Below are 25,797 nucleotides of genomic sequence, written 5' to 3' on the forward strand. Positions count from 1 at the left end.
GTGCTGGGTTAGAGGCTGATGGGGATGGGAGATCAGTGCAGGGTTAGAGGCTGATGGGGATGGGAGATTAGTGCTGGGTGAGAGGCTGATGGGGATGGGAGATCAGTGCTGGGAGAGGCTGGTGAGGGTGGGAGATCAGTGCTGGGTGAGAGCCTGGTGAGGATGGGAGATCAGTGCTGGGTTAGAGGCTGGTGGGGATGGGAGATCAGTGCTGGGTTGGAGGCTGGTGAGGATGGGAGATCAGTGCAGGGTGAGAGGCTGGTGAGGGTGGGAGATCAGTGCTGGGAGAGCCTGGTGAGGGTGGGAGATCAGTGCTGGGTTAGAGGCTGATGGGAATGTCAGATCAGTGCTGGGAGAGGTTGACAGGGATGTCAGATCAGTGCACGGAGAGGCTGGTGAGGATGGGGGGGCTCGGAGTGAGCGCTGCCGTACCTGAAGCCCTGCGGGCACACGCAGGTGTAGCCATTGACCGCGTCCACGCAGGCGGCTCCGTGCCGGCACTTGTGGCCCACGCAGTCATCATCATCCACTTCACAGTGTTTGCCGCTGTAGCCCGGCAAGCACTCGCATCTGAAAGGCAGCAGCATCCCTGTTAATGGCTCCTGTCGGCTCTCACACCGGCAGCTCGCTCAGGCAGCCTAGCACCCCTCGGATTTGGGGTGGGGACATGTTTGCCATTATTGCTGGCAGCACCAAGCACAGCTCCTGCCCAGGTCCCTCCTGGCTGGCTGCATCCGAGGTTCTGCAATCTGCTGAAATTCTACTGGAGCAAAGCACCACCATCCTACAGCTTCTCCTCAGCCGCGTGTGTGAGAGGGGTGCTCACCCAGCAGAGTCCCAGCTGTGCCATGGTGACAATCCCCTCCCTAACCTGACAGAATAAGGGGCAATATTCTGCAAGGGCAGTGCCTCTGATGCCCCACAGTGTGATTTTGCCAGTGCCTGCACACTGCTGGGTGTCTGAGCTTGGCCCTGTGCAGCTTCATGGAGCACAGGAAGGGCTCGCCTTTCAAATGGAAACAATCTGTAAACAAGCTATAAACCTCAGTGAATTCAGAGAGAAAGAGCAAGTTTTGAGACCACCACCTGCTTTCCATTCATTGGCAGGGCAAAATGCTGCTGCAGCAGTGGAAAGCTGTCTTTGCAGTGTGTCCTTTGCCATGGTGACACTGCACCTTCTGCTGTGGGGTGACACCGTGGGATGGAGCACAGTGGGGTGTACCCAGACCTGCAGACATTGCCTGTTGGTTTCATTTTATACAGTTCTCAAGTCTGCTGTATGATTGCTGCATCAGCATTTCTATTTATAAATAAGTCTTGCAGAAGTTTATAACCTGACAATAGAAAATGCATCCCAAAGTCTCTGACTTGGATCAGATCTTTTGGGATTGCTGAGCTGCCTTTTTTTGAATCTATACTGTAGACAATGTTTAGTCATGAACACTTTAGTCCATAAAACATTTTAGTCCTCCCAGCTGGATGTTGCACATCTGGAAAACAAAAGGCATACCACTTCAAGCAAACCAGGGGAAGAGCTGCAGAGAATTTCAGCACTAAAAGAGAGGTTTGTGCTCTTGCTAGAACCTGTGGTTGGACCCAACGTGCTAGTCACTGAGAGCTGGAAGAGGAGAGACATATAGAGCTGAGGATGTGGCATCAGGAGAGGGGCTACAGCTCCATCAGCCTATTCAGCTGGCCTCCTCATCCTCCTCATCCTCCTCCCTGCCAGCAGCCTGGTGGGGTAGATGCAGGAGGAACCTTGTGGAAAACCTCCTGAGAGGAACGGGACACACAGGAGTGATGAGGAAACAACACTTCCACTTCCCAGGCAGCATCCTTGTGCTGGCTGCTGTCCCCAGGGACAGCAGGTGGCTCCTGGCTGCTCCCAGGGCTGAGCTGGGTGACACTGCAGGATCAGCAGTGTCCTGTGAGTGCCAGTGGCCAGGAGAGGCTGCAGGGTGACAGTAGCCACCCTGCCCAGGCACAGAGAATGTGAGCTCCAGTCCCTTCCAGCTGAAGCTGGAGGAAATGGGCACAGCCTGTTCAGCTGGGCTGTCCCTGGGCAGGGGTAGGGGCATGCAGAAACCCTCCCTTCCTGCAGGACAGCCCCCACCACCAGCCTGGCAGCCACAGGAGGGTCCATCTCCCACCTCTGCCTGTGTGAATTGCTATTTTGCACCTCGGTGCCTCAGGGAATACTGCGATTAACATAATGGAGATGGCAAATCGGAGCAAAGAGCAAAAAACAAGAGGTGCTCCTGCCCCAAACCCTAAGAAATGGGCAGCGTTTCCTGGCAGCATTGCAGACACACCTGCAAGGAAATAGTGTCAATCAAAAGACTTTGTGAGGAGAACTGGCAGCATTTAATCCTGTTGGTTTTTATTGATCCCTGCAGTCCTAATATAAAGTGATGTAATAATGAACAATGTGCAGTTCCTTATTCAGGGCTGCCATGCATCAATTTTATGATGTGTATTGGCTATCTCAGTAATGACAGAACCACCACTTTTCTCTGCGGGGCTGCATTAAATCAGCATTTTAAGCTGTCAGGTAATAATTCCAAGCTTTAGAATAATAAAGTATATTTATATCATGCTCCAACATCAACACAGTGAATGGAAAAACATGCTCCTTTCTTGAAGTTATTTTTTGGAAGTAATTTCATTGTGTTAAAGGCTGTTTGTTTTGTTTTGTTTTCTGGCATATAGAAAGTGACTCTTCTTCTATACAGTAACAGCACACTAAAGATGTGGAGGCTGGAAGGGAGGAAAGCCACCTGCAAATTTAACTCCAGAAGCAAAGAGCTCTGTGCAGCCACAGACACACTGAAATAGTCCAGTTTGCTTCCAAGCTTGGCTTTAGAAGCTTGGAATTCCTTTTGGGTCAGTCTTCTCTGAGCTCTTGGTGTGTCACATCTAAGCTGAAGCTACCAAAGAATGCCTGCCTGAAGTCCAGGAGGTGAGAAATTCAGCCCCATGAGCTCTTCCTCTGGACTCCTCCTAGAAACTCAGGGTCTGTGCCACCAGGGAATGGGGCATGGCAACTCCATCCTTGTCCCACAGTCCCACACAGCGCCAGCAAGGGGCTGAGGGTCAATCAGTAAAAGTCTGATGCAGTAAAGAAGGTGGCAAAGAAACCTTCATGCTCAGATCCTGGTAAGAGAGTAATTTACTTGATTAGATATCTCATTTCCCAGTGACCATCTGACACCACTACAGCTGAAATCTTGTTTTCTCCTACAGCCTTGTAGTGATGGCAACATTCCCAGTATCACAGAGAGCCTCAAACATGTCCAGGGGTATTTAAATCGTTGGGGATTTGCATCTGCATGCACTCAATGTCTGTTGTGTTAAAGCTGTGAATCACAGCTTCTATTGCAGGGCCAGGATGGAATTTCCCTCCCCACCTCGATAAATAACTTGGCTTCCTATTTTTTTTCCCCCCTGTATTTGTCATCTTTTCTTCCCTCTGCAGAGCTGCAGACTGACATAGAGCTGACAGGCTCTGTGCCCTGGGCATGAGGGCAGGACAGACTGACTGGTGTGTCCTGCTGACATGCCCAGGGCACTCCTGCCATTGACACTCCCTGCCTCTGAAGCAGACAGACAGACAGACAGACAGGAGCCAGACTCCTCCTGCAGGAGCCTCATCCTGCCCCACCAGGAGCTCAGGGATCAGCTCCAGCACAGGAGCACAGGCTGCTGTTTTCAGTGAGCCCCAGCAGCATCCATACATCACTGCACAACTGCTGAGGGCTCATTTCTGAATGCTCTGGTGCCACCAAAGTGTGAAAGAAACAGCAATCCTTGGACACCTCGACATTTAGGGCTCCTTCTCTCAAGTTTGGCTGCTAGAAAGCAAAATGGGACAGGAGGAGCAAAGAAATTATGGATTTTTCTGTAATGTTCTATGAATAGTGGGAAGAATAACACAACAAAGAGTAGCAGAAAAATACTTATAAGCAGTTATTTAGCTCCCCTCAAGAATTAGTGGCCCTACTGTGAAGAACACTTTTCTAGCAAGCATGTGAGAAAAAGTGTCTTGTTTACTCAGATTGTTTGGGTGCCAGGTATGACAATGCTTCCAGCAATGGGAAAACCATTCAGGGCCACAGCTGCCTGCACCCCTTCATGCTCTAAAAGAAAGCAATTTGAGTTACTAGCCTTCACCTCCAAACATGATGTAGCTACTGAATTACCCAAAGGTGCTGGATTAACCAAATGATGGATTAACTGGGAATGAAACCTGGAAAGAACACCAGGGACTGTTCATGCACTGGCACACACCTCCTTGTCTCGTGCCTACACATCAGTTCAGGAACCATCCTCATCATTTAATAGCTTCATCTTCTTCAAGGTTTGGAAGCATTTCTGTCTGGAGGCTTTTCACCCAAAAGAAAGGCTGGTGTTGTACTGCCTGTCTAGCAGAGAGTCAGCTGAGACAGCCACCCTCTCTAAGATATTGGTTCTAACTCTCCTGAAATGTCCTGTGTGTCAGTTTACACTGCTCTGACGTGCTGGTTGCTTCACAGGACACAATGTGACCCCAGCTGGAAGTGACCAGGAGGAACAAAGCCTGCCACCTTCCTTGTCCTGGGCAGAGGAGAGAACCCAGGAGGGAATCAGGGAGCACCCAGGGCTGCACTGAGAAAACAGCCTCAGGGAAGGTGCAGAGAGCAGCTCACTCTGCACTGAATTCTCTTGGATTTGTCTCCAGAGATCTTTTCCTGAGAAGGTTCTGACAGAGCTGGCCTTTGCAGATGACTGTCTCTATTTGCTAAATTGCTCTGCCAGTCTCTCCTGCCACTGTGCACCTCCCACAAGTCCCCAGGCCCAAAGCTCCAGGTGCCTTGCTGCCATCCAGAGCACAAGGCTTTCTCTCACCCCTGTGACACAGTCAGTGTCATTCCCAACAGGAAAATCCAACACAGACATCACCAAACCTCACCTGAGCCAAGCAAGGCCAATGGAAAAGGCAGCTCCTGAGCTGGAGCCACCCAGCTCTGGATCTGTCCAGGCTCCTGTTACACTGCTTGAATTTATAAGTGCCCTAAGCATCACCTAAGGAAACTGTCCTTGGTTTGTGGTGTAGGAGAAGGTGCTTTGCAGTGACTGCTCCATAATTCTCCTGTAGCCATGCTCTATTCCAGAATAATTCCTCTGCTCTGAGGGTACATCCATTATTTTCAGTGAACCACAGAAAGCTAGAAAAGTATGTATGGATGCATTACAGTTAAAATGTGGCACAGACAACTGAAATGTATATAGCCTTGCATTATTTGTGTTGATTTTGGTGATTTTTGCTCTCCAACCATTGCCAGTACAACTCCAGTCAAGATGAATGTGCCCTCTGTGCAGAGACCAACACACACACACACACACACACACACACACACACACACACTCTTACCTGGTTCCTTTGTCCAGGGGAACACACTTGGACTCATGCTGGCAGGGATTTAGATCAGGAACACAGTGGTCAATCACCTCATCACACAGTTCACCTGAGACAAGGGAAAAGCAAAAAAGCTGTGACACAGCTTGAACAATCCTGAACGCCCATGATGTCCAGGGATGGCCAATCTCCTAAGTGGAGACAGCTCAGTAGTTCAGCAGGAAGTGACAAAATTGCTTGTGGAGGGCACGTGAGACTTCATTAAGTCAGCTCCTTTGACCTGCAGTGACCACACTGTTTCTGTCACAGGGATTTGAAAGCCTGGTATAAAAAGCACTGACGTATGAACTCCACTTGGAGACAGACAAGGGATCAAGTGGGCAGCTCCTGACCCAGAACCTCTTATTTCAAAGCAAGAAAGTGACACGAAAGTGAAGTTGCTCATTAGACCCTAACATTTTCACACGGGCACATATTTCAGCCGTGGTTAATACACTGCCAAAGAAGCTGATTGGACATCATTCTGGGAAAGAACAACAACCCACAAACCCTCCCCCCAAAACCTCTGTGACTCTCCATAATAGGAACCAGCTTTAGGACTGCATGCAATTATAAAACATTCACTATTTATAAGAGAAGTACTAGCTCTATTGTGCTCACAGGAGATGATGTCTTTTCAGAAAAAAAAACCCACCTCATGTAAGCCCAGCTCAGCTGTTTCTAGGTATGGTGTATAACATGCCATGAACCTCCCTGGATTTGTATAAGTTTTAATAATTAATAGCCATAGAACATTGAAGCCAGGATAGTTTATTTAAATACAATCCTTCTCTGAGTTCTAAATTATTAGGTCACACTTCAGCACCCCAGGATTTGAGATCCAGCCAAAGACCACAGAGATCTTTGCCTTCCCTAGAATCACACAAAAACCTATCCCACACCTCCCAAAGCCTTGCAGGCAAAGCAAAGGTCAGGTAATCTCAACATGGAATCCCCCAAAAGCTACAGTCCCAAAGCCCCCTGTGCAGCTCCACCAGAGGAGCACATCTGCAGGGTTTCAAGGTTACACACATTTTCTGTGCCTGTACGTGGTACACACCACCACAATAGCAACAGGCCATGGGAATGGTGGGGAAAAAGGGCAGTGTGGTGGGCAGGCATTGTTCTGGAAGGTTTTCATGGAGCTGCAGCTCCACCTGTCCTGGGAGAAATGCCATTTTCAAAAATCCTTACATTTCTCTACACTCTAGTGGTTACAGAGAAACACTTGAAAACACAAGCCAAGCAAACCACAAAGATCAAAATTCAGATGGAAAATGCAAATCAGAGCCATCCATCTTTTATCAGTTCTGTGAGCTGGCTGAGAGCACAGTTTTGAGGGTGACTCTGGTGCTGATAGGTGTGGTTTGCTAACTCCCCCAGGTGCTACTGCCCTGTCAGGTTATTCCTCCCACGTGCCAGACACAAGATGCACAGTACAAGATACACAGCTCTTGATGTGACTCCTCCTCTTAGAATGGAAGTATAATATGTGTTTGCCAAAGTTACTCAATTGTTTTTGTGTGTTTCAAACACGGAATGTGTCCTAGATCTGCTTTTGAGAGCTGTCAAGTGTAAATGAGAGCAGGAGGGGGCACTGCCAGCCCAAACCCCATCGTGGTGGGCCATACACACCCTCCTGGCTTGGTGCTGGGCACTGCCAGGGGAGTCTGGCATGGCCTCTGCAGGTTGTTGTGCACAGCAGCAGCTACAGCACAGGCAGTTCCACCTGGAGCCAAGGGATCCCAGGAAGCCACCACTGTTAAAGGCTACCCAGTCTTTTCACAGCCCTGGACAAACCCTGTGCAAATGTAATGAAAGTATCCAGCTGAGGAAAGGGGATGTGCCAAAGAAACTGAACACTGCAGATCCATGGGAACCAGGGAACAGATCTGGGCTTGGGGCTGGCCACTGCACTTTGCTGCTCCTCAAAAGCAATGAGAGATGTTCAGTTCCTACAGCTGTGAACTGGGGACAGCTGCTGACACATTCTGAGGGGGCAGAACTGGGACAGGTCTGTTTCCTGCCACCCCCAAGTCCACAGGCCACCAAACACCCAAAAACTAACGAAGGCACTCCCTCAGACCTGAACATGAGCAGGTCAGACCTTGCAACAAAGCTTGGAGAGCTGCCAGTTTGTCATCCTGATATTCCCCACGTCCCTCGTGGGCTATGGATCTTATGTGAAAATAAACATCAAAAAAATGAACTGGCTGGTGACATTAAAAAAGCTCAAATGAGCTAAAGCTGGAAATAATTTTGGAAGACCATCTAATAACTGAAAATATTGTGGATAGATGCCTTCAACTGTCCTTGCACTAAAAATGGTCAATACATACTTTTGAAGTTTCTATTTTTTTCTTTTGTTTTCTTTTGAAGCAAAGGAAACAGGCTTTAAAAGAAATATGAACAGTATCAAAACTCTCAAAGGAAATCATAATTCTTCTTAAAGTATTCTTCTGAACAGTCTTGACAAGTGCTTAAGAGATCCAGTAAAAATCTCCCCAAATGTCAAATATTATGACTCACTGTGTCATTCTGAAGACACCACTATCAAAATGTAGGAGAATTCTAGGCTAGGTACCAAACAAAGCATCCAAAAAAATGATATTTTTCATGCAAAACTTGGAACATTTAAGGATCCTTCCTGTTATTTTTCCCATCTATCACTCATTAGGGAGCTCACTTGGGAACGCCTTGCAACCAGAGCAGCCTCATCCCAGGAAGAAAATACCTCTTGGTCATTATTTCAGGCTCCACCAATGTTCAGTAGATGCTGCAGAAAGCATGCCAGGGAAATAAAACACTTTTTGAAAAGCAAAACCCAAGGCACCAGCTACACAACGTCCTTCTCATATTTTATTCACTCAGAAAATTATCTGGGCCAAAAAATCTGCCCTCAGACCTGAGAGCTCAACTTTCATTGGTGGCTTTAATGTCAGTATCAGAGGAAAAATGTGATCCTCTTTTTTTTTTTTCTGGAGTGACACAGGGCTGCTTCTCTGTGCAGCAATTAAAGGTCTGGTCCAAATTTCTCACTGGATAGTTATGTGAACCTAAAAACAGACTGGACATTCATCTTAGGCCAACTCCAAGCAGCACTGCTTCTCTTTGTGGAGGATATCTGATCATGCTAAAACAAGAGAAAACTTCAGTGTAACGCTTTCTCAAGTGTAGGAAAATATCCAGCCTCCCCATTTTCCTCTCTCCTACATGTTCTCAAATCACATCTCCAGTTTGGTTGCACAGGGGTTTCTGAAGTGCTTCTATAAAACAGAGAGGAAAACCACAGCTACATTTATTTTATAGTCAGTTAAACAACTCTTTTAATCCCAAATAATGCTTTTGTTCCATCAAGGCACACTTATTCTCTTGAATCAAAGCTGAAGAGAATAGATAACACGCAAGCAGATAGAGAGCAGTCTGATATACCACAAAATATTGCAGTTTTCATATTAGAACCAAGTTATAGTGACAGGTGGAACTTTAACAGGTGGATCTCCCTTTGCTGATGCCTCATTAAAAAAAAAAAAGAGAGAGAGAGAGAAAAAAATCCCTGAACAATAGGAATTCTTCTCCTTCAAAACCACCTCCCTTGTGACCTTCACTGACACTGTCTTAAAGAAACAATTTTTTTTTCTTTTTTTTTTTTTTTTTTTTCCTCTTGCAACATTTTCCTGGCCTTATTTTTCAACAGAATCATGAATTTCATGGGGCTTTCCACAGGGCTCATTGCTTATGAAGAGCTGCCAAGAAACACACTCAGGCTTTTCTGAGCCTTCCCCACGTCTCAGAGAGAAGCCAAAACAACAATAGGGCAATAAAGATGACTTTTACACACAGTTTAATAATCATCTATCTTCTTTCCGTTCTGTGCTGTCATGAGAGCTATTTATTTCATGCCCCATTAGACTTTTAAAAGCAGGATCCAAGCTCCACTATTCCTCCCTAATCAGTAAAAGAGAACCTGGATGGAGTAAAAGTATTTTACTTTTTTATCTTTAAGTGAAACTGCAGTTCTGAAAAGACAATGTAGAGCAGCAATTTGCAACCAATGAGTTCAGCGATTTTTCTTTTGTTCCGTGTGTCAGTTGGGTGATACTTTGTTGTAATATACTGACAAAACAACACAGAAAATATCCCTCCTTAATGCAAGGAAGCTTTAGTAGGGCCTGCAGGACTGGCAGTAAATATGCTGCTGAGACTTTCACAATATTACTTGAGAAAGGAACGTGCTTATGGTGAAGGAAGGATGGGGAAAGCCTGGCCTGCATCCACAGCATGGAAACTTTTCCAGGCTGCACAGGGTGAGTGCTGAAATAGCATGGTGCAACATTCTGAACTCTGCCAGGTAAGCCTGAGTGGAACTCGTCTCCTTGCTGCTAATAAAAAACACTGTGCTCTTTTTCTCATAGGAGATTACTCACTTTATATCTAATAAATTGTATTGGAAGACACGTTTGCTGTTGTTTTGTTTTCCCCTCCTCTCTGTTCAGTCATTACAAAGAAGTCAGTGCCAGTTGGAAGTTTCAGAACACTGAACCTAAAAATGGTTGGGTGGAACAGACAGGGTGTTCCTCCAAGGAAGTAATTCAGTAAGGAATGTTGTTGATGTTTGATAAAAATGATTTGAGGCTCATCTAAGAAAATAATAAAAAAAAATTTTTACTTCCAAACTATTTCAACTTGCAATGAATAAATGAGAAACCCTGTGAAAATCCATTGGCAGCAAATGCTATTATGTTAGATACAAAAACATAAAAGAAATCCCCTGAAATGCACTGTAGCAGAGTAAATTCTGCAGGATCACTGAAGTTTGCTCTTGCTTGACAAACACTGCCCACAATACTCAGCAGGCAAAGAGTTACTTTATGCTTTTTGTCCTGTCTTATTTGTTAAAAACTCCCAAGTTTTCACTTACCAGGTTTTGACCTCCTAAGTGTGAACCTTGAAGTTCAGTTCCATGCTGGGATTCCCACAGTGGCTTTTTTTTCAGATTCAAGGAGCAATTCTCCCTAAGCTTAAGGTTCAACAAAGGGAGCATGGGTAAAACCAGATCTGGGCAGGGAAATAATGATCCTTTCACTGTTTCAGAATCTCAGAGAAGGAATGTGTTCTATGCACTGCTGAAGTATGAAAAACCATATTCAGCATGCCAAATGCCACACAACACAGTGTGTGAAACATTAACTGAACCAGACAATTTCCAGTGCCCCTTCAAGGTGGTGACCTGCCTAAAGCACTGTTCCTCAGAGCCACAGTGTCTGGGAAAGATCATCATTCTGCTGGACACCCTACATTTTTGGGCTGTGTTTACTCATATGGATGGAATCATTTGAGGATCAGTTCAGCTATCCACACAATCTAGTGCAGCAAGTGACACCTGAGATGCCACACATTACCTGAGATGTCCCTCCTGGGCTGGCAGAGAGAACCCTGTGGATTCCTGCTGGTCTGAGCAGGGAATGGGGGCTGGAGCCTGTTAAAAATGCTTTGTCTCCAGCACTCCTTCCTCCTGACTCTGCTCCCTGCTCCAGAACTCCCATGGGATACTGTAGGAGTGTGCCCAGTCCTTCATGGACTCCTCCAAGGTGGCTCCTTCCCTCAGGCTGCAGCTCCAAGAACTGCTCCAGCCTGGGTGCCTTGCACAGCACACAGTTCTCCAGGAGCTGACTGATCTCCTTGTTCCCCACTGTGTTTCTTGACAGACTGGATTTAATGACTCTCAGATCCCGTTTGAGGATGAATTCCCTCTGCTCATCCTAGAGGACAGCAGTAGCTGACATTTCTCTTTCTTGCAGACATGCTGTGTCCTGCTGTCAAGGGGGAATTCTCTGGTCTGTCTTAGTGCACAGACATGACACTCTACATCTGAGAGAGGGGAGTGTGACCAGAGATGCTGGAGCTGGGCCCTCCAGCACAGCAGGACACCCACACTGAGGCTGAAGACAGGCTGCAGCACTGCCAGCTGCTGTGCTATTTCCTCCCAGAGGGTCAGATAAGAGTCCAATCTGATAGCAATGACATGTGGTTCTCTCTCCATAAAACAGGGCTGGAAATGGGCTTAGGCTCTTGAACAAAGCCCAAACCTTCCAGGTCTTCCAGCACTTCTCATTCCCAGTTACACAACTGGGAAATGTGGGTGCCTTTTTGTGTTTCATGCAGAAAACAAGTACACTTCACATCTGCCAAGAAACTAAAACTGAGAAACTTCCATGTAAGGCAGAACTCCTTCAAATAAAAAGGAAGAAAACACTAAACTCTGACCACAGTTTTCTCTGTCTTGAGGAAATTATGGCTGAAATTCCAAAATTTAAAAGGAGTTGATAGCTAAGTACTTGTTGAAGCCTTCAGCATTTATTAAGCAGTGGAACCACAAGGCTGAACCACACCACCTCAAACCTCCCTGCTCCTGCAGTGAAAATCTGGGGGGGAAAAGCAGCTACAGGGCCATGATCCCCCTCAGCCTGCCCAGGGGTGGCTCGGGGACAGAGCCACATGGGTGCCACACAGGTGTCACAGCAGCCAGCCGTGGGAGGGCTCCAGGACAGAGGGACAGCCACAAGCCCCACACAGCTGCAGCTCTCTGGCTGCACTGGTGCAGCTCTCCCTGCAGCTCTCTGGCTGCACTGGTGCTGCTCTCTGGAGCTGCCTGGCTGCACTGGTGCTGCTCTCTGGAGCTGCCTGGCTGCACTGGTGCTGCTCTCTGCAGCTGCCTGGCTGCACTGGTGCAGCTCTCCCTGCAGCTCTCTGGCTGCACTGGTGCTGCTCTCTGCAGCTGTCTGGCTGCACTGGTGCTGCTCTCCCTGGAGCTGCCTGGCTGCACTGGTGCAGCTCTCCCTGCAGCTCTCTGGCTGCACTGGTGCTGCTCTCTGCAGCTGTCTGGCTGCACTGGTGCTGCTCTCTGCAGCTGTCTGGTGCTGCTCTCTGCAGCTGTCTGGCTGCACTGGTGCTGCTCCCTGGAGCTGCCTGGCTGCACTGGTGCTGCTCCCTGGAGCTGCCTGGCTGCACTGGTGCTGGGCTTTGGCCAGACAGAGCCACCCCAGGGGGACACTCCAGGAGAAGGGCCCCTAATCACTGACAGGGAACTGGGCTCTGGAAGAGCTGCACAGCTCCACAGCTCTCAGATACCATCTACCACAGGACACCACAGGTCCCCTAAGGTAAAGCAGATCTTAGCCTTCTCTTCCAAACACATCAAACCAGAAATAGTTCCTAGCTTTATTTTATTACTATTTATTTTGAGAGAGACTTTTTTTTTTTTTTCAGTGATACAAACTGCTTGCAGCTTTTTCCCAGGGAAGCAAACTATTTTAAAACATTTGCTCCTGCCCTCTCTCTGCCATGGGTTACTGGGTATTTTAGTAAAGACCTATTTTCAGTAGTGGAAGCCACTAATTATTTTTTTTCAGTTTAAGAACAAAGAGGTGAAGGCATTGTTGAGGCTTTTTAGGATCTTTGGCAAATAGGAATGTATTTCCTGGTGGGTTTTTTTTGGGGTTTTTTGGGGTTTTTTTGTGTGTAAGTGCTACATATTTCTGGTTCTGCTAAAATCAGACAGGAGGAGGAAAAGTCACAGCAAACAACAAAACCAAATAAACCAGCAGGCAAAGCACCAAAGCATTGGAAGCACCCAGGGCATGTTTGGTGCAGCCCATTTGTTCCTCTGTGCATGTCTGGACCCCTCTTCATGTGGAGGACAGAGGGCAGAGAGGCTGAGGACAGATCTCTGTGGAGGGGTGAGATTCTGTGTTTGAGCCTAGGACTGTGGGCAAAGCAGTGATGGGCTGAAGGAGAGCTGTAACAGAAGTGAACAGGAAAAAGGAAGGGAAAACTCTGAATTTTGCCCTACATTCCTACACCACAAAGCTGAAGGGAAAACACAATGTTTGCATCCATGGCTGGGGACAGACCATGCTAGAGCCAAAAAGGCAGAGATTAGGGAAACACAACAAGGGCAAGAACCAGGGTGACTGACCTAATGAACATCCTTCTCTTTTGATGTCCCTGTGGGTGTTTCTTTTTGAAGGGAAGGAGAGCCTACAAAACTGCAAGGAGGAGCTGTAAACCACCAAAAGTCCCAGCAGGTTGTAGACCAGCCCCAGGCTCCTCAGAGCTGGCTGGATTTGGGTACATGATTGTCCTGGAGAATTACATGTTTATAATTCAGCTTCAGGATTTAAATAACCAGTGGGGCAGAGGAAAAATAAGACATTTAAAGCCATCAGGATCTGCTACACAGCATGAGTATTGGTTTGGTTCTTTAAATATAGGCAGAAAATATTGAAAATATTGATTTTAAGAATGGTGGGGAAACATGATGATGGTGAGTACAGGTTTGAAGCTTTTTTAGGGCATTCAGCTGTCTGCCTCCTCTCAGCTTTTTTTAACTTGCATTTACTACTTCATGGAATCCATGTGTAATTCCACATTGTTTTAAAGTTAATAGATGGAAAAGAACTAGGAAGGAGGTTATTGTGTGAGCGTGGGCTGCTTTTTGGTGTGGTTTTTTTTCTTTTTTTAAATGAAAGTGAAATGGGGCTGGAGTGTGGGAAATTCCTTCCTCAGCAGTCACTTAACAAATTGGCCATTTTTCATCTACTCTGAGTCGGGGGAAAGACTGTCAAAGAATTTTAAAAGAAAACACTGCAAAATCTTATTAATTGAAGAAAGATTTTTGGCCTTCATTTTTCCAACCAATGAAAGCAAAATTCATGCATCATAATTTGGGATATTGTTCCCTAAAAAGGCTATAACAAGTAAAACCAGGCAGACAGCAGATAGAGCAGGAACACACTAAGGTATGGAAAAAACCAAAGCCTGGATACTGTGACTCTGTCAATAGTCAAAATTTTCAACACATTCATTTTTAATTTGTATTTAATTTAGGAACATAAGATTTACTATCATGATTTAACCATTACTCAACTAAGCCAAGGGGGACCCTAACTATTTCTCACAGAACAACACAGACACACTCTTGGATCTTCTTCCCTGCATCCAGACTGGTTTTTTGTGCTACAGCATATATTTGTTCTATAAATGCAGAGTTTACTGAAATATCACTGCACTGTTACCAGCACTGTGGTATCCAAGAGCACAGGGGTGATGAGGGATTCAGGCTCCCTGCTTGGCATGGGGGAAAAGCAGGAATCTGAATAACTGAGCTGGGCACCTCTAAGCTCAGGTCACTGCAAACATCCCAGGCTGTCAGTGCAGGAACAGCTCCAGTGCCACACAGACCACTCCTGACTGAACGTGGGGGTTAACACTGCTGAGAAATCCCACTTGCACACAGAACCCACAACTCTTGCATAACTACACTGATAAAAATGGATGGTCTGGATTTGTTCAGCCACAAAACCCAGCCAGTCAACCTTTCAAGGCAATTACTATTTTCCATATAAGCATTGGCGAGGAACAAAAAGGAAAAAAAAGAGTTTATTCTGTCTGTCTACTACCTGTGAAGAACAGAACTAGGACAATATTTGGGTACAACATAGAGAGATATCACCTACATTTTCTGTCCTGCTAGATACAGCCTGGCTGTGGATGTTTGTGCCCACTGAGAGGTCACTGTCCCCCAGACTAATTCACAGGAAAACTTCCTGGACTGTACACCCCTGCCTTTCTTTGCTCAAAGAAAGAGATCAAATCCATACATTTGGCAAAGCTGGAGCACGCAGAGTTTGGTAACACAACATTTAGCACAGTCAGCACCAGGGAGAGGCAGGCACCTCAAAACTCAGTGCTGAGCACAGGAATAAGCACTCCTGACCCCTGGAGTGAGCTGGTTCCTCTCTGAACTCTTGGCCTTTACACTCTGTGCAATGCTGAACTCACCTGCACCTACCTTTTCTTTGCTGTTTTTAATGGATCCTGCCATAGCAGTGCCAGATATTCCTTCAGTACAAAGAGGTTCATCTAAAGAGAATATACCTAGAGATGCCCTGGGTGTCACAGGAGACTTCAGCCAGTCTTTGGCCAGTAGCTCCCTCTCTTTCCAGGTCAGACACACAAACCATTCCAAGGTGTGCTGTCATGACTTCCCTCTGTGCTTCCATGGCATTGCCTCCACTTTTGTTCAGACAGCTGAGCAACTTCACAAGATGCCCCATTTCTTGTCTGGATTCAGCTCATAAGGACCCTCAAAACCATTGCTCAGCTTTGCTTGGCTGGTGTGTACTTTTGTTTGGCTGATGCCTTCAATTCTTCCAGCCATTTTATGCTGCTCCCTGTCCTGCTCTGAGGCCAGGGGTAGCTCTGAGGGACATTTCAGCCCAGCCAGCTGCACTGCAGTCAGTCCTGCCAGTGACTGAGCAGGTTTGATGAAATATCCCCCTCCACAATGGAGGTAAAGCAGGTTATGGCAATTTTGCTATCACAGTTCACCAAACTCTTCTTATTTGAAGCAACATGAACTACTGTAACCCTTCGTATTCTAATTTAAGCAACACCCATCATTTTGCAACCTTTTTCACCTATGATTCATATTGTATTTTCTGGAAGTATTTCCTTATTTTCTTCAATAATTAATTTTTTTTTTCAATTGTAACCAAGGTTATTGCCTGCACTATGATAGCACATTTTGTGTGGTTGTATATTACCCACATGGCAACAGTGAACTCTGGTATTTGACAAACTGCTGCTAATCAGCAGAGGCACAGCACAGAAAACATTCAGGTAAAAAAAAAAAAAAGCCAAAAATCAACAAAACAAAACCCACTGGAAGTTGAGTAAAAATTTTTCTAAAGTATCACACGAGTTCCCTAGCCATTATCCAGATGGCCATTTGAGAAGAAATCCCAATCTAGTTCTTTCCTACCTTTATTGTCTGGAAAAAAAAAAAAAAGATTCTACAATAGTCCTATGGAAAGGAAAGTGCATTTGCATATATGCTGGATTCAGTTCCTTACTGGATATGTCTTTTCTTGGCTGGTCAAATCCATTTCCTGCTGTAAATGTAAAGACACTGCCTCCTTGCATTGAGTTCTGCTAGAAACCACCCAAGAGTAGCTGACATAAATAGTGCACAAGTAAGCACAATGGGCTCAACATCCTACAGGCAAAACTCTTTACTCTGCTAAGCTGAATTTTTTTAGGTTTTGGCAGAAATATCATTTTAGAGACCCAATAAATGTACATTTGAGTCATAAGGCTTTTCTCAGCTGAAGATTTACCATGGGCCTCCTTTGTATCAGCCACAAAAGTATTTTAAGAGTTTGGAAATTCTAGAAGCTTTCCTCCTGCCTTACTCAGCCACTCAAGCTTGATCCTCATTAAATCCCTGGACATGTAATATATTCCAGCATACAAGAAGCCCTTCATTGCTTCTCCATGCTCAGGAGGCAATAACCCCATTTCAAAGGCTGGAGCAGGAACTCCTGCAGGTGTTTCCTCACCTCCATGCTGAGCCAGGAGGGCTGGGCTGTGTGAATGAGTCCATGGAATGCTCCAGAAGGCCTTGAGCAAAACCATTTTTAGATTCCACTTAGGAGAGTCTCTGCTCTCTGTCTTAGGTTGGAACTGGGGGTTTGTATTCTGTTCCTATCTGTTAGGGGTGGGGCAGTTATCTCCTGTTCACTGGGGCAGGTTTCTTTACCTCTCCCACAGACAATCCTCCCTCCAGGAGATCTCTTCTGTCCATGGGCCATTAATTATTAATTAACTTCTGTCCATGGCCACTGAGTGTCCCTGCAGGGCTGATCAAATTCCATCATCCCATGGGGAGATGCTCTGCCCAGGGGGAGGAGCCAAGCATTCCTACCTGGATACAATCTGAGGTTTGGAACAGCCCAGCAGCCTTTGTCCACTGCATTCCCAGAGGAGCAGCTTTCTGCTGCCCTGCATTCCCAGAGGGAGAGCAGGCCCATCTCCAGCAGCCCTGGAGCTCCAGAGGAAAACTCCCCACTTGTGCAGGATCCCTGCTCCAGCAGAACCACAGCTGGCACTGCAGGAGGGCTGAGCCCCCCTGGGATGGGACTGTGCCACCACCCTGAGCCCCCCTGGGATGGGACTGTGCCACCACCCTGAGCCCCCCTGGGATGGGACTGTGCCACCACTCTGACACACAGAGGGCCAGGGCATGCTCTGACTCTGACAGGGCTGGTTTGTATTACTGCACTGTTTATTTTATTTATTTTATTTTATTTTATTTTATTTTATTTTATTTTATTTTATTTTATTTTATTTTATTTTATTTTATTTTATTTTATTTTATTTTATTTTATTTTATTTTATTTTATTTTATTTTATTTTATTTTATTTGTCTTCCCTAATAAAGAACTGTTATTCCTGCTCCCATATCTTTGCCTGAGATCTCCTTAATTTCAAAATTACACCAATTCAGAGGGAGGGGTTTACATTTTCAATTTCAGGGGAGGCTCCTGCCTTCCTTAGCAGACACCTGGCTTTTCAAACCCAGACATTCTCACAGGAGGTTTAGGAGGGAATTTATCTGCAATGCAGGACAGCACTGGGGACACTGATCCCATTTCTGACTCCATCACCAAGCCCTGTGACCACAGACCCAACAGCTGCCCCTGCTCCCTGACCTGGCTCACACTGGAGACAACCTGAGCCTGCAGCCTCCTACAGAGCCTTTGCTCACCCCCCTGTGAAATGGAGATCAGGATTTCAGCAGCACATCCTCAGGCTCACTGTATTTAACACATGCAGAGCCCGGAGACCTCAGGTGAAAGCCATGCCCCCTAAGCCAAGGTTTTCCAAGGTTCAGGACAGGTGAGTGTCAGGCTCAGTACTGAGAATGTGCACACTGAAGTAGACACTTCTCTGATCCCTTAAATACTGGGTTTTTTAAATGTATTTTACAATGAGGCATCAGTATTTTGACTCAGAAAAGTGGCCATGTTTGTGAGCACATACATTGCAATATTAGTGAAATTAACATTTTTTCCAGGAAGAGATTCAGATTTAGAATCTCTGCTTAGAAGGGGACTGGATTTTCAGTTACTTATTTGCTCATGCACTAAATAAACATTATTTAGTTCTGACCCTTCCCTTCAGGCACTCCTCATGGATTCCTGTTCTCTGGTTGTGGCCCTTTCTTACCTGTGTAATTAGGAGGGCAGAGACACACATAGTTGTTGATCCCATCCACACACGTAGAGTTATTCTCACAGTCATTATCTTCACAGTCATCTGGGTTTATTTCACACCTCTCCCCCTCATACCCAAGAAGACAGGAGCAGCTTTGGAGGAAGAAAAACAAAAAAAAATGTTAGCATGGATCTAAAGGACAGGAGGTTTGAGGTATAAAACTGAAATTAAAACATAGAAAAGTCAGTTGGAGCCAGATTCACTGCTGCTGTGAGGCACAGAGCAATTTAACCCCAAGTGTTTGGTGAAAGATGCAGTCTGATGGCTCCAGGGCTCCTGTAATTATTTACAGGAGACAAAACTCATCCTCAGGAGCCAGCCCCTACCATGCTCCCTTTGCTTCTTCACTGGGAACTCTGGCCCTTGGCTGAAGTAAGCAACTCCAGGGCAGGAGAGTAAACATTCATCACAATATTCAAATCCTTGGCCTCCCTGTCCATGTTTTTGTGAGAACGTGGACATCTGCCTGCTGAGGAGTGCACAGCCACAGGACAGCTCGGCAGCTCTCAGGTACCTCAGCCTCTTCAAAGAACACCAGCTTGAGTTGAGTTTACAGACATGAGCATTTTCTTCTCATGATTGCTTTGTCACTTGTCCAAACAAGAGATGTTTGGGAATGATTGCTTTTGCAAGTGCTGTGAGGTTTCAGCTCTTGGAGAAGAGCTGATGATGCCCAGATAATTCAGCTAAAACACAGAGCATGGCACAGCTAGTAATGGTTCTGTGAGCATGTGGACACTAGTGAGGAATAATTGCACTGGACATTTTATCTCACAGGAATGTGATCTATGGTCCCTAGAGGGAAGATAGAAAACTAAATGGCTGAAGAATGGCTTGATTTTTTTTTTTTTCAATCTCCATTTCCTCTCTACATCTAGAAGCTACGGTTACAAACAGAACCTTTATATTTTAAACTATCTGTAAGTGATGAAGAGGTGGAGGGCAGAGTTTCCTAAAAGAGACTCTAAAACCAGGAGTTAAGTGCTCCAGTGATATCAGGGGTTTCTGAGAAGCCAGCAATGATATTTGCAATGTCAGTTTTGAAGTGCCAGCATTGCTGTTCAGTAGTCACAGAAAGGGCTGTTTGCATTCCCCGTCCAAACTACACATTCACTCTGCTGTTCATTTCCTTTCTTATGCAGGCTCTGGTGGCAGAAAAGGAACTGAACAAATAAAAAGCACTACTGATTGATGAGGATGAAAACCAGAAAGCACTACAGCAGTCACACTAATTGCCATGCACTGCTTTTGGAAACCAGGAGGATTTCCAAGGCAGACATCGCTGCAGGGTGCTGTTCCCAGCTCTGACAGACAAAGAGGACCTGAGGTGCTTATCCTTCTTTATGCAGGAGATGGGGAAAACCCTGGGGAAAAAGGAGCTCTTCAGAATCCATGGTAAGAAAGCTGCAGGACTTTCCCTTCCCTTCCTGCTGTGTGCCACAGCCTGAGCAGAGTGCAGAGACTCCCTAGGGAGGGATGGCACAAAGCTCTGCATGCACCTCAGGAGTGCCAGGTTGGCTCATGAGGGCTGGGCTGGATTCCTCATGAGGTGCAATCTCAGAAAGGAGTCATAAAGAGGAGAAAAAACGGGAAGGGAATGTGTCTTGAGCCACCACAACAGGAAGAGGTCCCAGATGGGTACAGAAGAGGGACACTGGTCACATTCAGTCATCTTCATCCACAGGTCATGAGGGTTAGAAAACCTTCACCATGGATAACCAAAACCAAACTGCTCCAATAAATCCAATTTAGAGCACAATAAATCAATAAGGAATATTTTCTTTTCCTGTCTCAAGCTCATTATTGCTAATAAAACATGTCCTCTTGCTGACCCAGAGCCAGAGGATCACAGGAGGCAGAAAGAAGAGCTGGCACACCATTGTTTGTGGCAATGCAAGTGTCAGGGAGGGGGTTAAAGATATCTAATTAAATACAGTGATACATTCATCGTGTCTTGATTTTTGATTACAAAACCCCATTTTCAGGGGCTTATTACTTGGTCATACAAATATGCCCCAGGCTGCAACTTGGAAGACAAGGTCTCAGCTTGGGAACAGAAATTTTTGTCTCCATTTAAAGAAAAGCAACAAGAGTGGCTTTGTGCTGGTGATTTTTTATGTGAGCATAACACCATTTTCCTTCCACAAAACGACTGGGACAGCTTGGGTGTATGCAATTAAAAATGACATTATTAAACACTATCACAGTAATGGTTCACAGTGGAGATACCATTAGTAACAATTCATTTGGGATTGTTACCATAAATTGCTCAGTATTAGGACACATTCCATACTCAGGGAAATGTCAGAATAATTGATGACATTTGGCTACTGGTCCTTGTGTAGTATAGGGAGTCTTTCCATTATTGCTTACGTACAATTCTTTATTTTGATTTGCATTCAAATGTCCCAGATATGAGGCCTGAAATGAAAAGATAAAACATACAACTTGGGACCTGGATTGAACCACATGTTGAAAGAATTGCAGTTTGGGACTGTTTGTGTGTACTATCCCAGAAAAAGCTTAGAAGAAAAATGAAGTCTGCTGAGTGACTGGAAGGTCATCAAACTTGGGTTCCAGCTGACCGAGGGAGAAAATGAATTCCAGAGACAATGATGAAAACTTTGCAGTGACTCAGTAGTGAAGCAGTGTGAGACAGCATTTCGTGTGGATGCTGGAAACAATGGAGCCATGCAGGAAACAACTGTGTTTTAATAAAAGTCCAAATTCCCTATTCCTCCTGATCAGGGATTGGCACTGTGTTTTCCTATAAAGAATTACATAACATCCCATTATCCTCGTGAAGTTTCAAGGGAACACAAATGGCAATGTTTTGGGGTAAACTTCTGGACCCAAAGCATTTTTTCAAGTAAGTTTTTTTTCAAGCTGGCAGTTTTTAAAGTTTACTGTACTAGATTTTTTAAAATAAATTCTAATGAAACAATTTAGCATCTGTTTATTAAAACAGATATCCATACAGTGTGTCAAGTTTCAAAAAAAAAAGCTTTTAAATAGATATAGTAAATTTTTTCAGGAATATTACATGGTAAAGATGCCTTTTATGTCTAGATCCCAATGGAGTAGCCTGAAAGTCTGGAAGTGCAATGTTTTTCCTTGAACTAGGCAGAATTAACACTAGGCAGTTAATCAGTTCCAGGATTTTACATTTATGAGGGCACTTACAGTTTGTGGAAAATGCTAAAAAAAGCGATCTGGGAACCGGAGGGGGTTTTATATGGAGAAAAGTTAAAATAACCCAGAGCCTTTTTGTCCCAGCACTGCAGGTTAGCAGAGATCAGCTGCTGCCTGTGACAGCTCTGCTCCTGCCAAAGCCTCCCTTCCTCATGTGCTGAACCACCAGGACATGTCTCACTGGCCATCTCTTTCATCAGCCTTAATAAGAGACTTTTTGGAAAACCTTTTGTCAAGGCAGGCACAGATTAGATTAGAATCAGCAATTCAAAGGGAGGAAGAATGTCACCATCTTATTTTCTGAAAAATTCCCTTGCCCAGGATTTTGCTCCTGGGAAGCTGAGAAGCCTCAGAGAAAAAGGAAAACAGTATGATCTCAATTGCTTCTCCTGTGTTTTGCTGCTTTGGAATGTGGTTTGGAGATTGTTTATCCAACAGGTGGTTGTTTGATTGGTTTAATGTGAATTGTTTTAACTTAATGGCCAATCATGGTCAGGCTGTGTCAGGACTCTGGAAGGAGTCACGAGTTTTTCATTATTATCTTTTAGCCTTCTGTAAGTATCCATTCTCTACTCTATAGTATAGTTTTAGTACAGCATATATAATATAATATGATAGTTTATAATATGATACAATATGATATGATATAATAATATAATTATAATATAATATAATATAATTTTAATATAATAATAAATTAGCCTTCTACGAACATGGAGTCAAATTCATCTTTCCTTCCAACAACGAGGACCTCAGAAAATACCACAGAAGAACTTCACGTTTTCACCCCTCTGAGCCACACCGTGGCACTTACCTACTCCTCAACACAGAGGTCACCCCTACTTGAAGGAAGAGAATATGAAAACGACTCGGGATTGAAAAAGAGCAAGGGTAAAAGAGGACAGAGTAACTGCAGCTGAACCTTTGCCCTTGGCTGTCCCACCAGGATCTGCCATTCCAGCAAACCTGAGTGCCTCAGGCCCCTGCTGCTGACAGCCCTTATGGGCACCAGGCACAGCGGGGGTGTTGGGCTGGAATCTCAGTCATAACTAAGAGCTTCCTGTCTTTGGGGGGAACATCACCACCTTAGCATTATTTCAAATGGTAATTTTCTTGTCTAAGGCCACAGAAACTTGAGAGTTAAACAGCTTGGCATTTCACAGGGAGAGAACTTTGGCTTAAGTTTCCTTTTTACAAGAGTAAAGATTTGACAAGTTTGGCAGCAGGGCTTGTGTATGAATATATTTCCCTAGGGAAGTGAATATACAGAAGATATAATTTCTTTTACAGGCCACACAACAAAAAAAATCCAAGGAGGCCTCTCATGAAAATGATTCTGACATCCACTTCCTCCCAGCACATAACGCAGGGCAGCGTTTTCCCATCCTGGTGAACACAGTTTATATGCACATAACTCTGACTGCTGCCATCCACTGGAGAGACTTCCCACCAAAAAACCCCAACCCAACCAGGCAAGTTTAATCCTGAAAAGTTTCTATATCTTCCTTGTCACGGTTTGTTCCATCTCTACACCACATTTCCCTAAGCCATGCTAAAGCTCCACAGTCCTGCAGAGCCACAGAGGGTATGGACTGACTGAATTAAAAACAAGGAGAAAATGGAGCAATGCATATGCTGAACATTCAATTTCATGCAGCAGGGTTTTGATGAGATATGGTTTTATATGTCTTTTATTAGACCAACTGAAACTATATAAAGAACTATAAAAAGCAGAATCCTTCCCTCTAAAGCCTCGAATGTTGTTCAGCAACAAAACCACCCCTGCAGTTTTATAAAGGATCTCAAAAACAATGCTCATTTGGAACTGAGGCAAAGCCTCTGAAATTGTAAAATTCATTCAATTCATGAGAGAAATGCAGAAGTAGCTCTCAATTCAGGTCATTCAAAACTCTTTATCTGCTACCACAGAACAAAACAAAAATGCTAAAGAAAAACCTAATCCAAAATATATGTGGAAGGCTCTCATTCTAGTATTATGGATATTATAAAAGTTTTACTACTGCATTTTTAGTACCAGCTATATTTTTGAAAAATGGGTACTGAGTGACAAACTCCAGATATTCTAATGCAGTGCAGTTTTACTCTGGCACAAGCTGGAAAAAGCTATGTACATGAGTGACCAGAAAGGAAAGTGAACTGAAGTCTACCAGACCATTAAGCAGAAACTGAACATGAACTTTTACTCCAAAAATTGCTGGGCATCCAATCCTGCTAAAATCTGAATCAAGAGGAGGCAGATCAGATCAGATCAGATCAGGGGAGTGGTTTCACCAGAATCTACGGAGTCTGCTGAGCAGCAGGACCACCTGGACGGGCTGTGACCTGCTGAGCCTCCCCCTCCTCTCCCAGCACCATCACCCTGCTGACACATCTTGACTCAGGAGACTCCTCTGCTCTGCTCAGGGGCTGCCAGAGGTGCTCCAGCTGAGCCCTGAGTTGCCCCTGATGGAGACGGGGCCATGCCTGCTCCTGTTCTCCACGCTGGAAACCTCCAGCTGCTGCTCATTACAGAGCCTGGCAGTGTTTCTTCACCCCATCAACCTGTGCTTTTCCACTGTAATATCAGCAGTGTCCTGTGATCTGCTGCATCTGCTTCTGGAAGCAGAGAATTTGTGAGGGTGGGCACAGAGAGAAGTGTTGGGGCATTTCTTCTGTTTACTGCTTCTTCTTTTGCAAGAAACAGCACAAACATGGAGGAGCAAATCTATGAAAATTCTAGCAGCTCTTTTTTAAAAAGAAACTTTCTATCAACTTGAATGACCACGAGTGACCAAAGCCTCAAACTTGTATTTCCTTAGCTGTAAAGTAGTGCCTGCAGCAGTGCAGATCTCCCAGCTATCTCATTAAAATTTCTGGACTTCTCTCAGAGCATCCCCACCTATGCTACATTTTTGTAATATGGGCAAGCTGAAATCCACAATATCCAGCTGCAGAGGTTATTCTCTTGCAGTCATAATGCTTAAGATGTGGCAATCTCCCCATGCTTTTTAATTGTTTCTTTAAAGCCTGTTTGTCTGCAAGATTCTTCAGTATGAAAACATTTTGTATCTGGCTGTCAAGCAACAGATGCTCACTTTACAAATACAAAAACAGCTTAGATGTGAGCCTGAAATGCCCCAAGGAAAATTAGGATACAGATAACACAATACAGAACATAGAGACTGCTCAAAAGCTCTTAAATGTATATTGCATTATGAGGAAATAAGGAGGCCTGTTTCACAGGAAATGATATGCCACACCAAGGAAACCAAAGCAATAGTTTAGTATGGCAAATGGAAATGCCACATGCAGCAGTTTCTATAAAGTAGCCATTACAGTTCATTAATGCGAAGCAGAAACACATTAAATTTTATCATCTCATTTTAAATTAACTTTGTGCTACTACCTGAATCCATCCTTATTTGCCTCCGTGAGGTGGCAGGTCCCTCCATTCTGACACGGATTCTGAATGCAGGAATTAATGGGCACACTGCAGTCTCGACCCTATTTGGGAAAATTCAAAAGAAACAATGTTAGTGAGACTCATGTTACCTGACTCAGTGTCTCTTGCTCCTTCACTCTACCTGTGGCACCACTTACAAGAGGTCTGTGGTCTTCAGATCCACAACATCCCCTAATGTTCTCTATTGATGTTCAGATTTATTCATGACTTCAGAGAGAATTGGGCAGGGCAACTGCTTTATCCAGTGGGACTGGTGGGTACCTCAGTATCCCTTCAGGTTCAAGACTGTAATGAACTCTTTCACTGGAGTGTTTTAAGGAAACAGCTGGTTTCACCACCATTCCAACACACTTCAATGCTAGTTACAATGAAAAGAATGACTCAGGACCAAAGGTAAGCAGGAGGCCACACACAGTGAGCCCAGGCCCACGTGGAGTCAGCACTCACCAACTGCATTCACCAGTTAAACCCTGCAGCAGCACAGGCTGCTCGTTACCAGAGTCAGAGCCACGGGGGACACTGTGTGCTCAGAGCTGAGCTTGAATTTCTGCACAGAACACACCAAGAGTTCATCAGTGACTCAGTTCCA

General features: G+C 45.0%; 1 protein-coding gene across 3 annotated transcripts in view; it reads right to left on the minus strand.

The window, feature by feature from the left end:
- SLIT3 (slit guidance ligand 3) overlaps positions 1 to 25,797 on the minus strand; it is a 484,612-nt gene that overhangs the window by 32,332 nt on the left and 426,483 nt on the right. For all 3 annotated transcript variants that reach the window (XM_059859899.1, XM_059859900.1, XM_059859898.1), the window contains 4 exons: positions 25,152 to 25,249; positions 18,506 to 18,645; positions 5,411 to 5,504; positions 433 to 570 (listed from right to left, as the gene is read on the minus strand). In XM_059859899.1, coding sequence (XP_059715882.1) covers positions 433 to 570; positions 5,411 to 5,504; positions 18,506 to 18,645; positions 25,152 to 25,249 — 470 coding nt within the window. The remainder of the gene's footprint in view (positions 1 to 432; positions 571 to 5,410; positions 5,505 to 18,505; positions 18,646 to 25,151; positions 25,250 to 25,797) is intronic.

The sequence above is a fragment of the Haemorhous mexicanus genome, chromosome 15, assembly GCF_027477595.1.
Source record: "Haemorhous mexicanus isolate bHaeMex1 chromosome 15, bHaeMex1.pri, whole genome shotgun sequence".
Lineage (NCBI taxonomy): Eukaryota > Metazoa > Chordata > Aves > Passeriformes > Fringillidae > Haemorhous > Haemorhous mexicanus.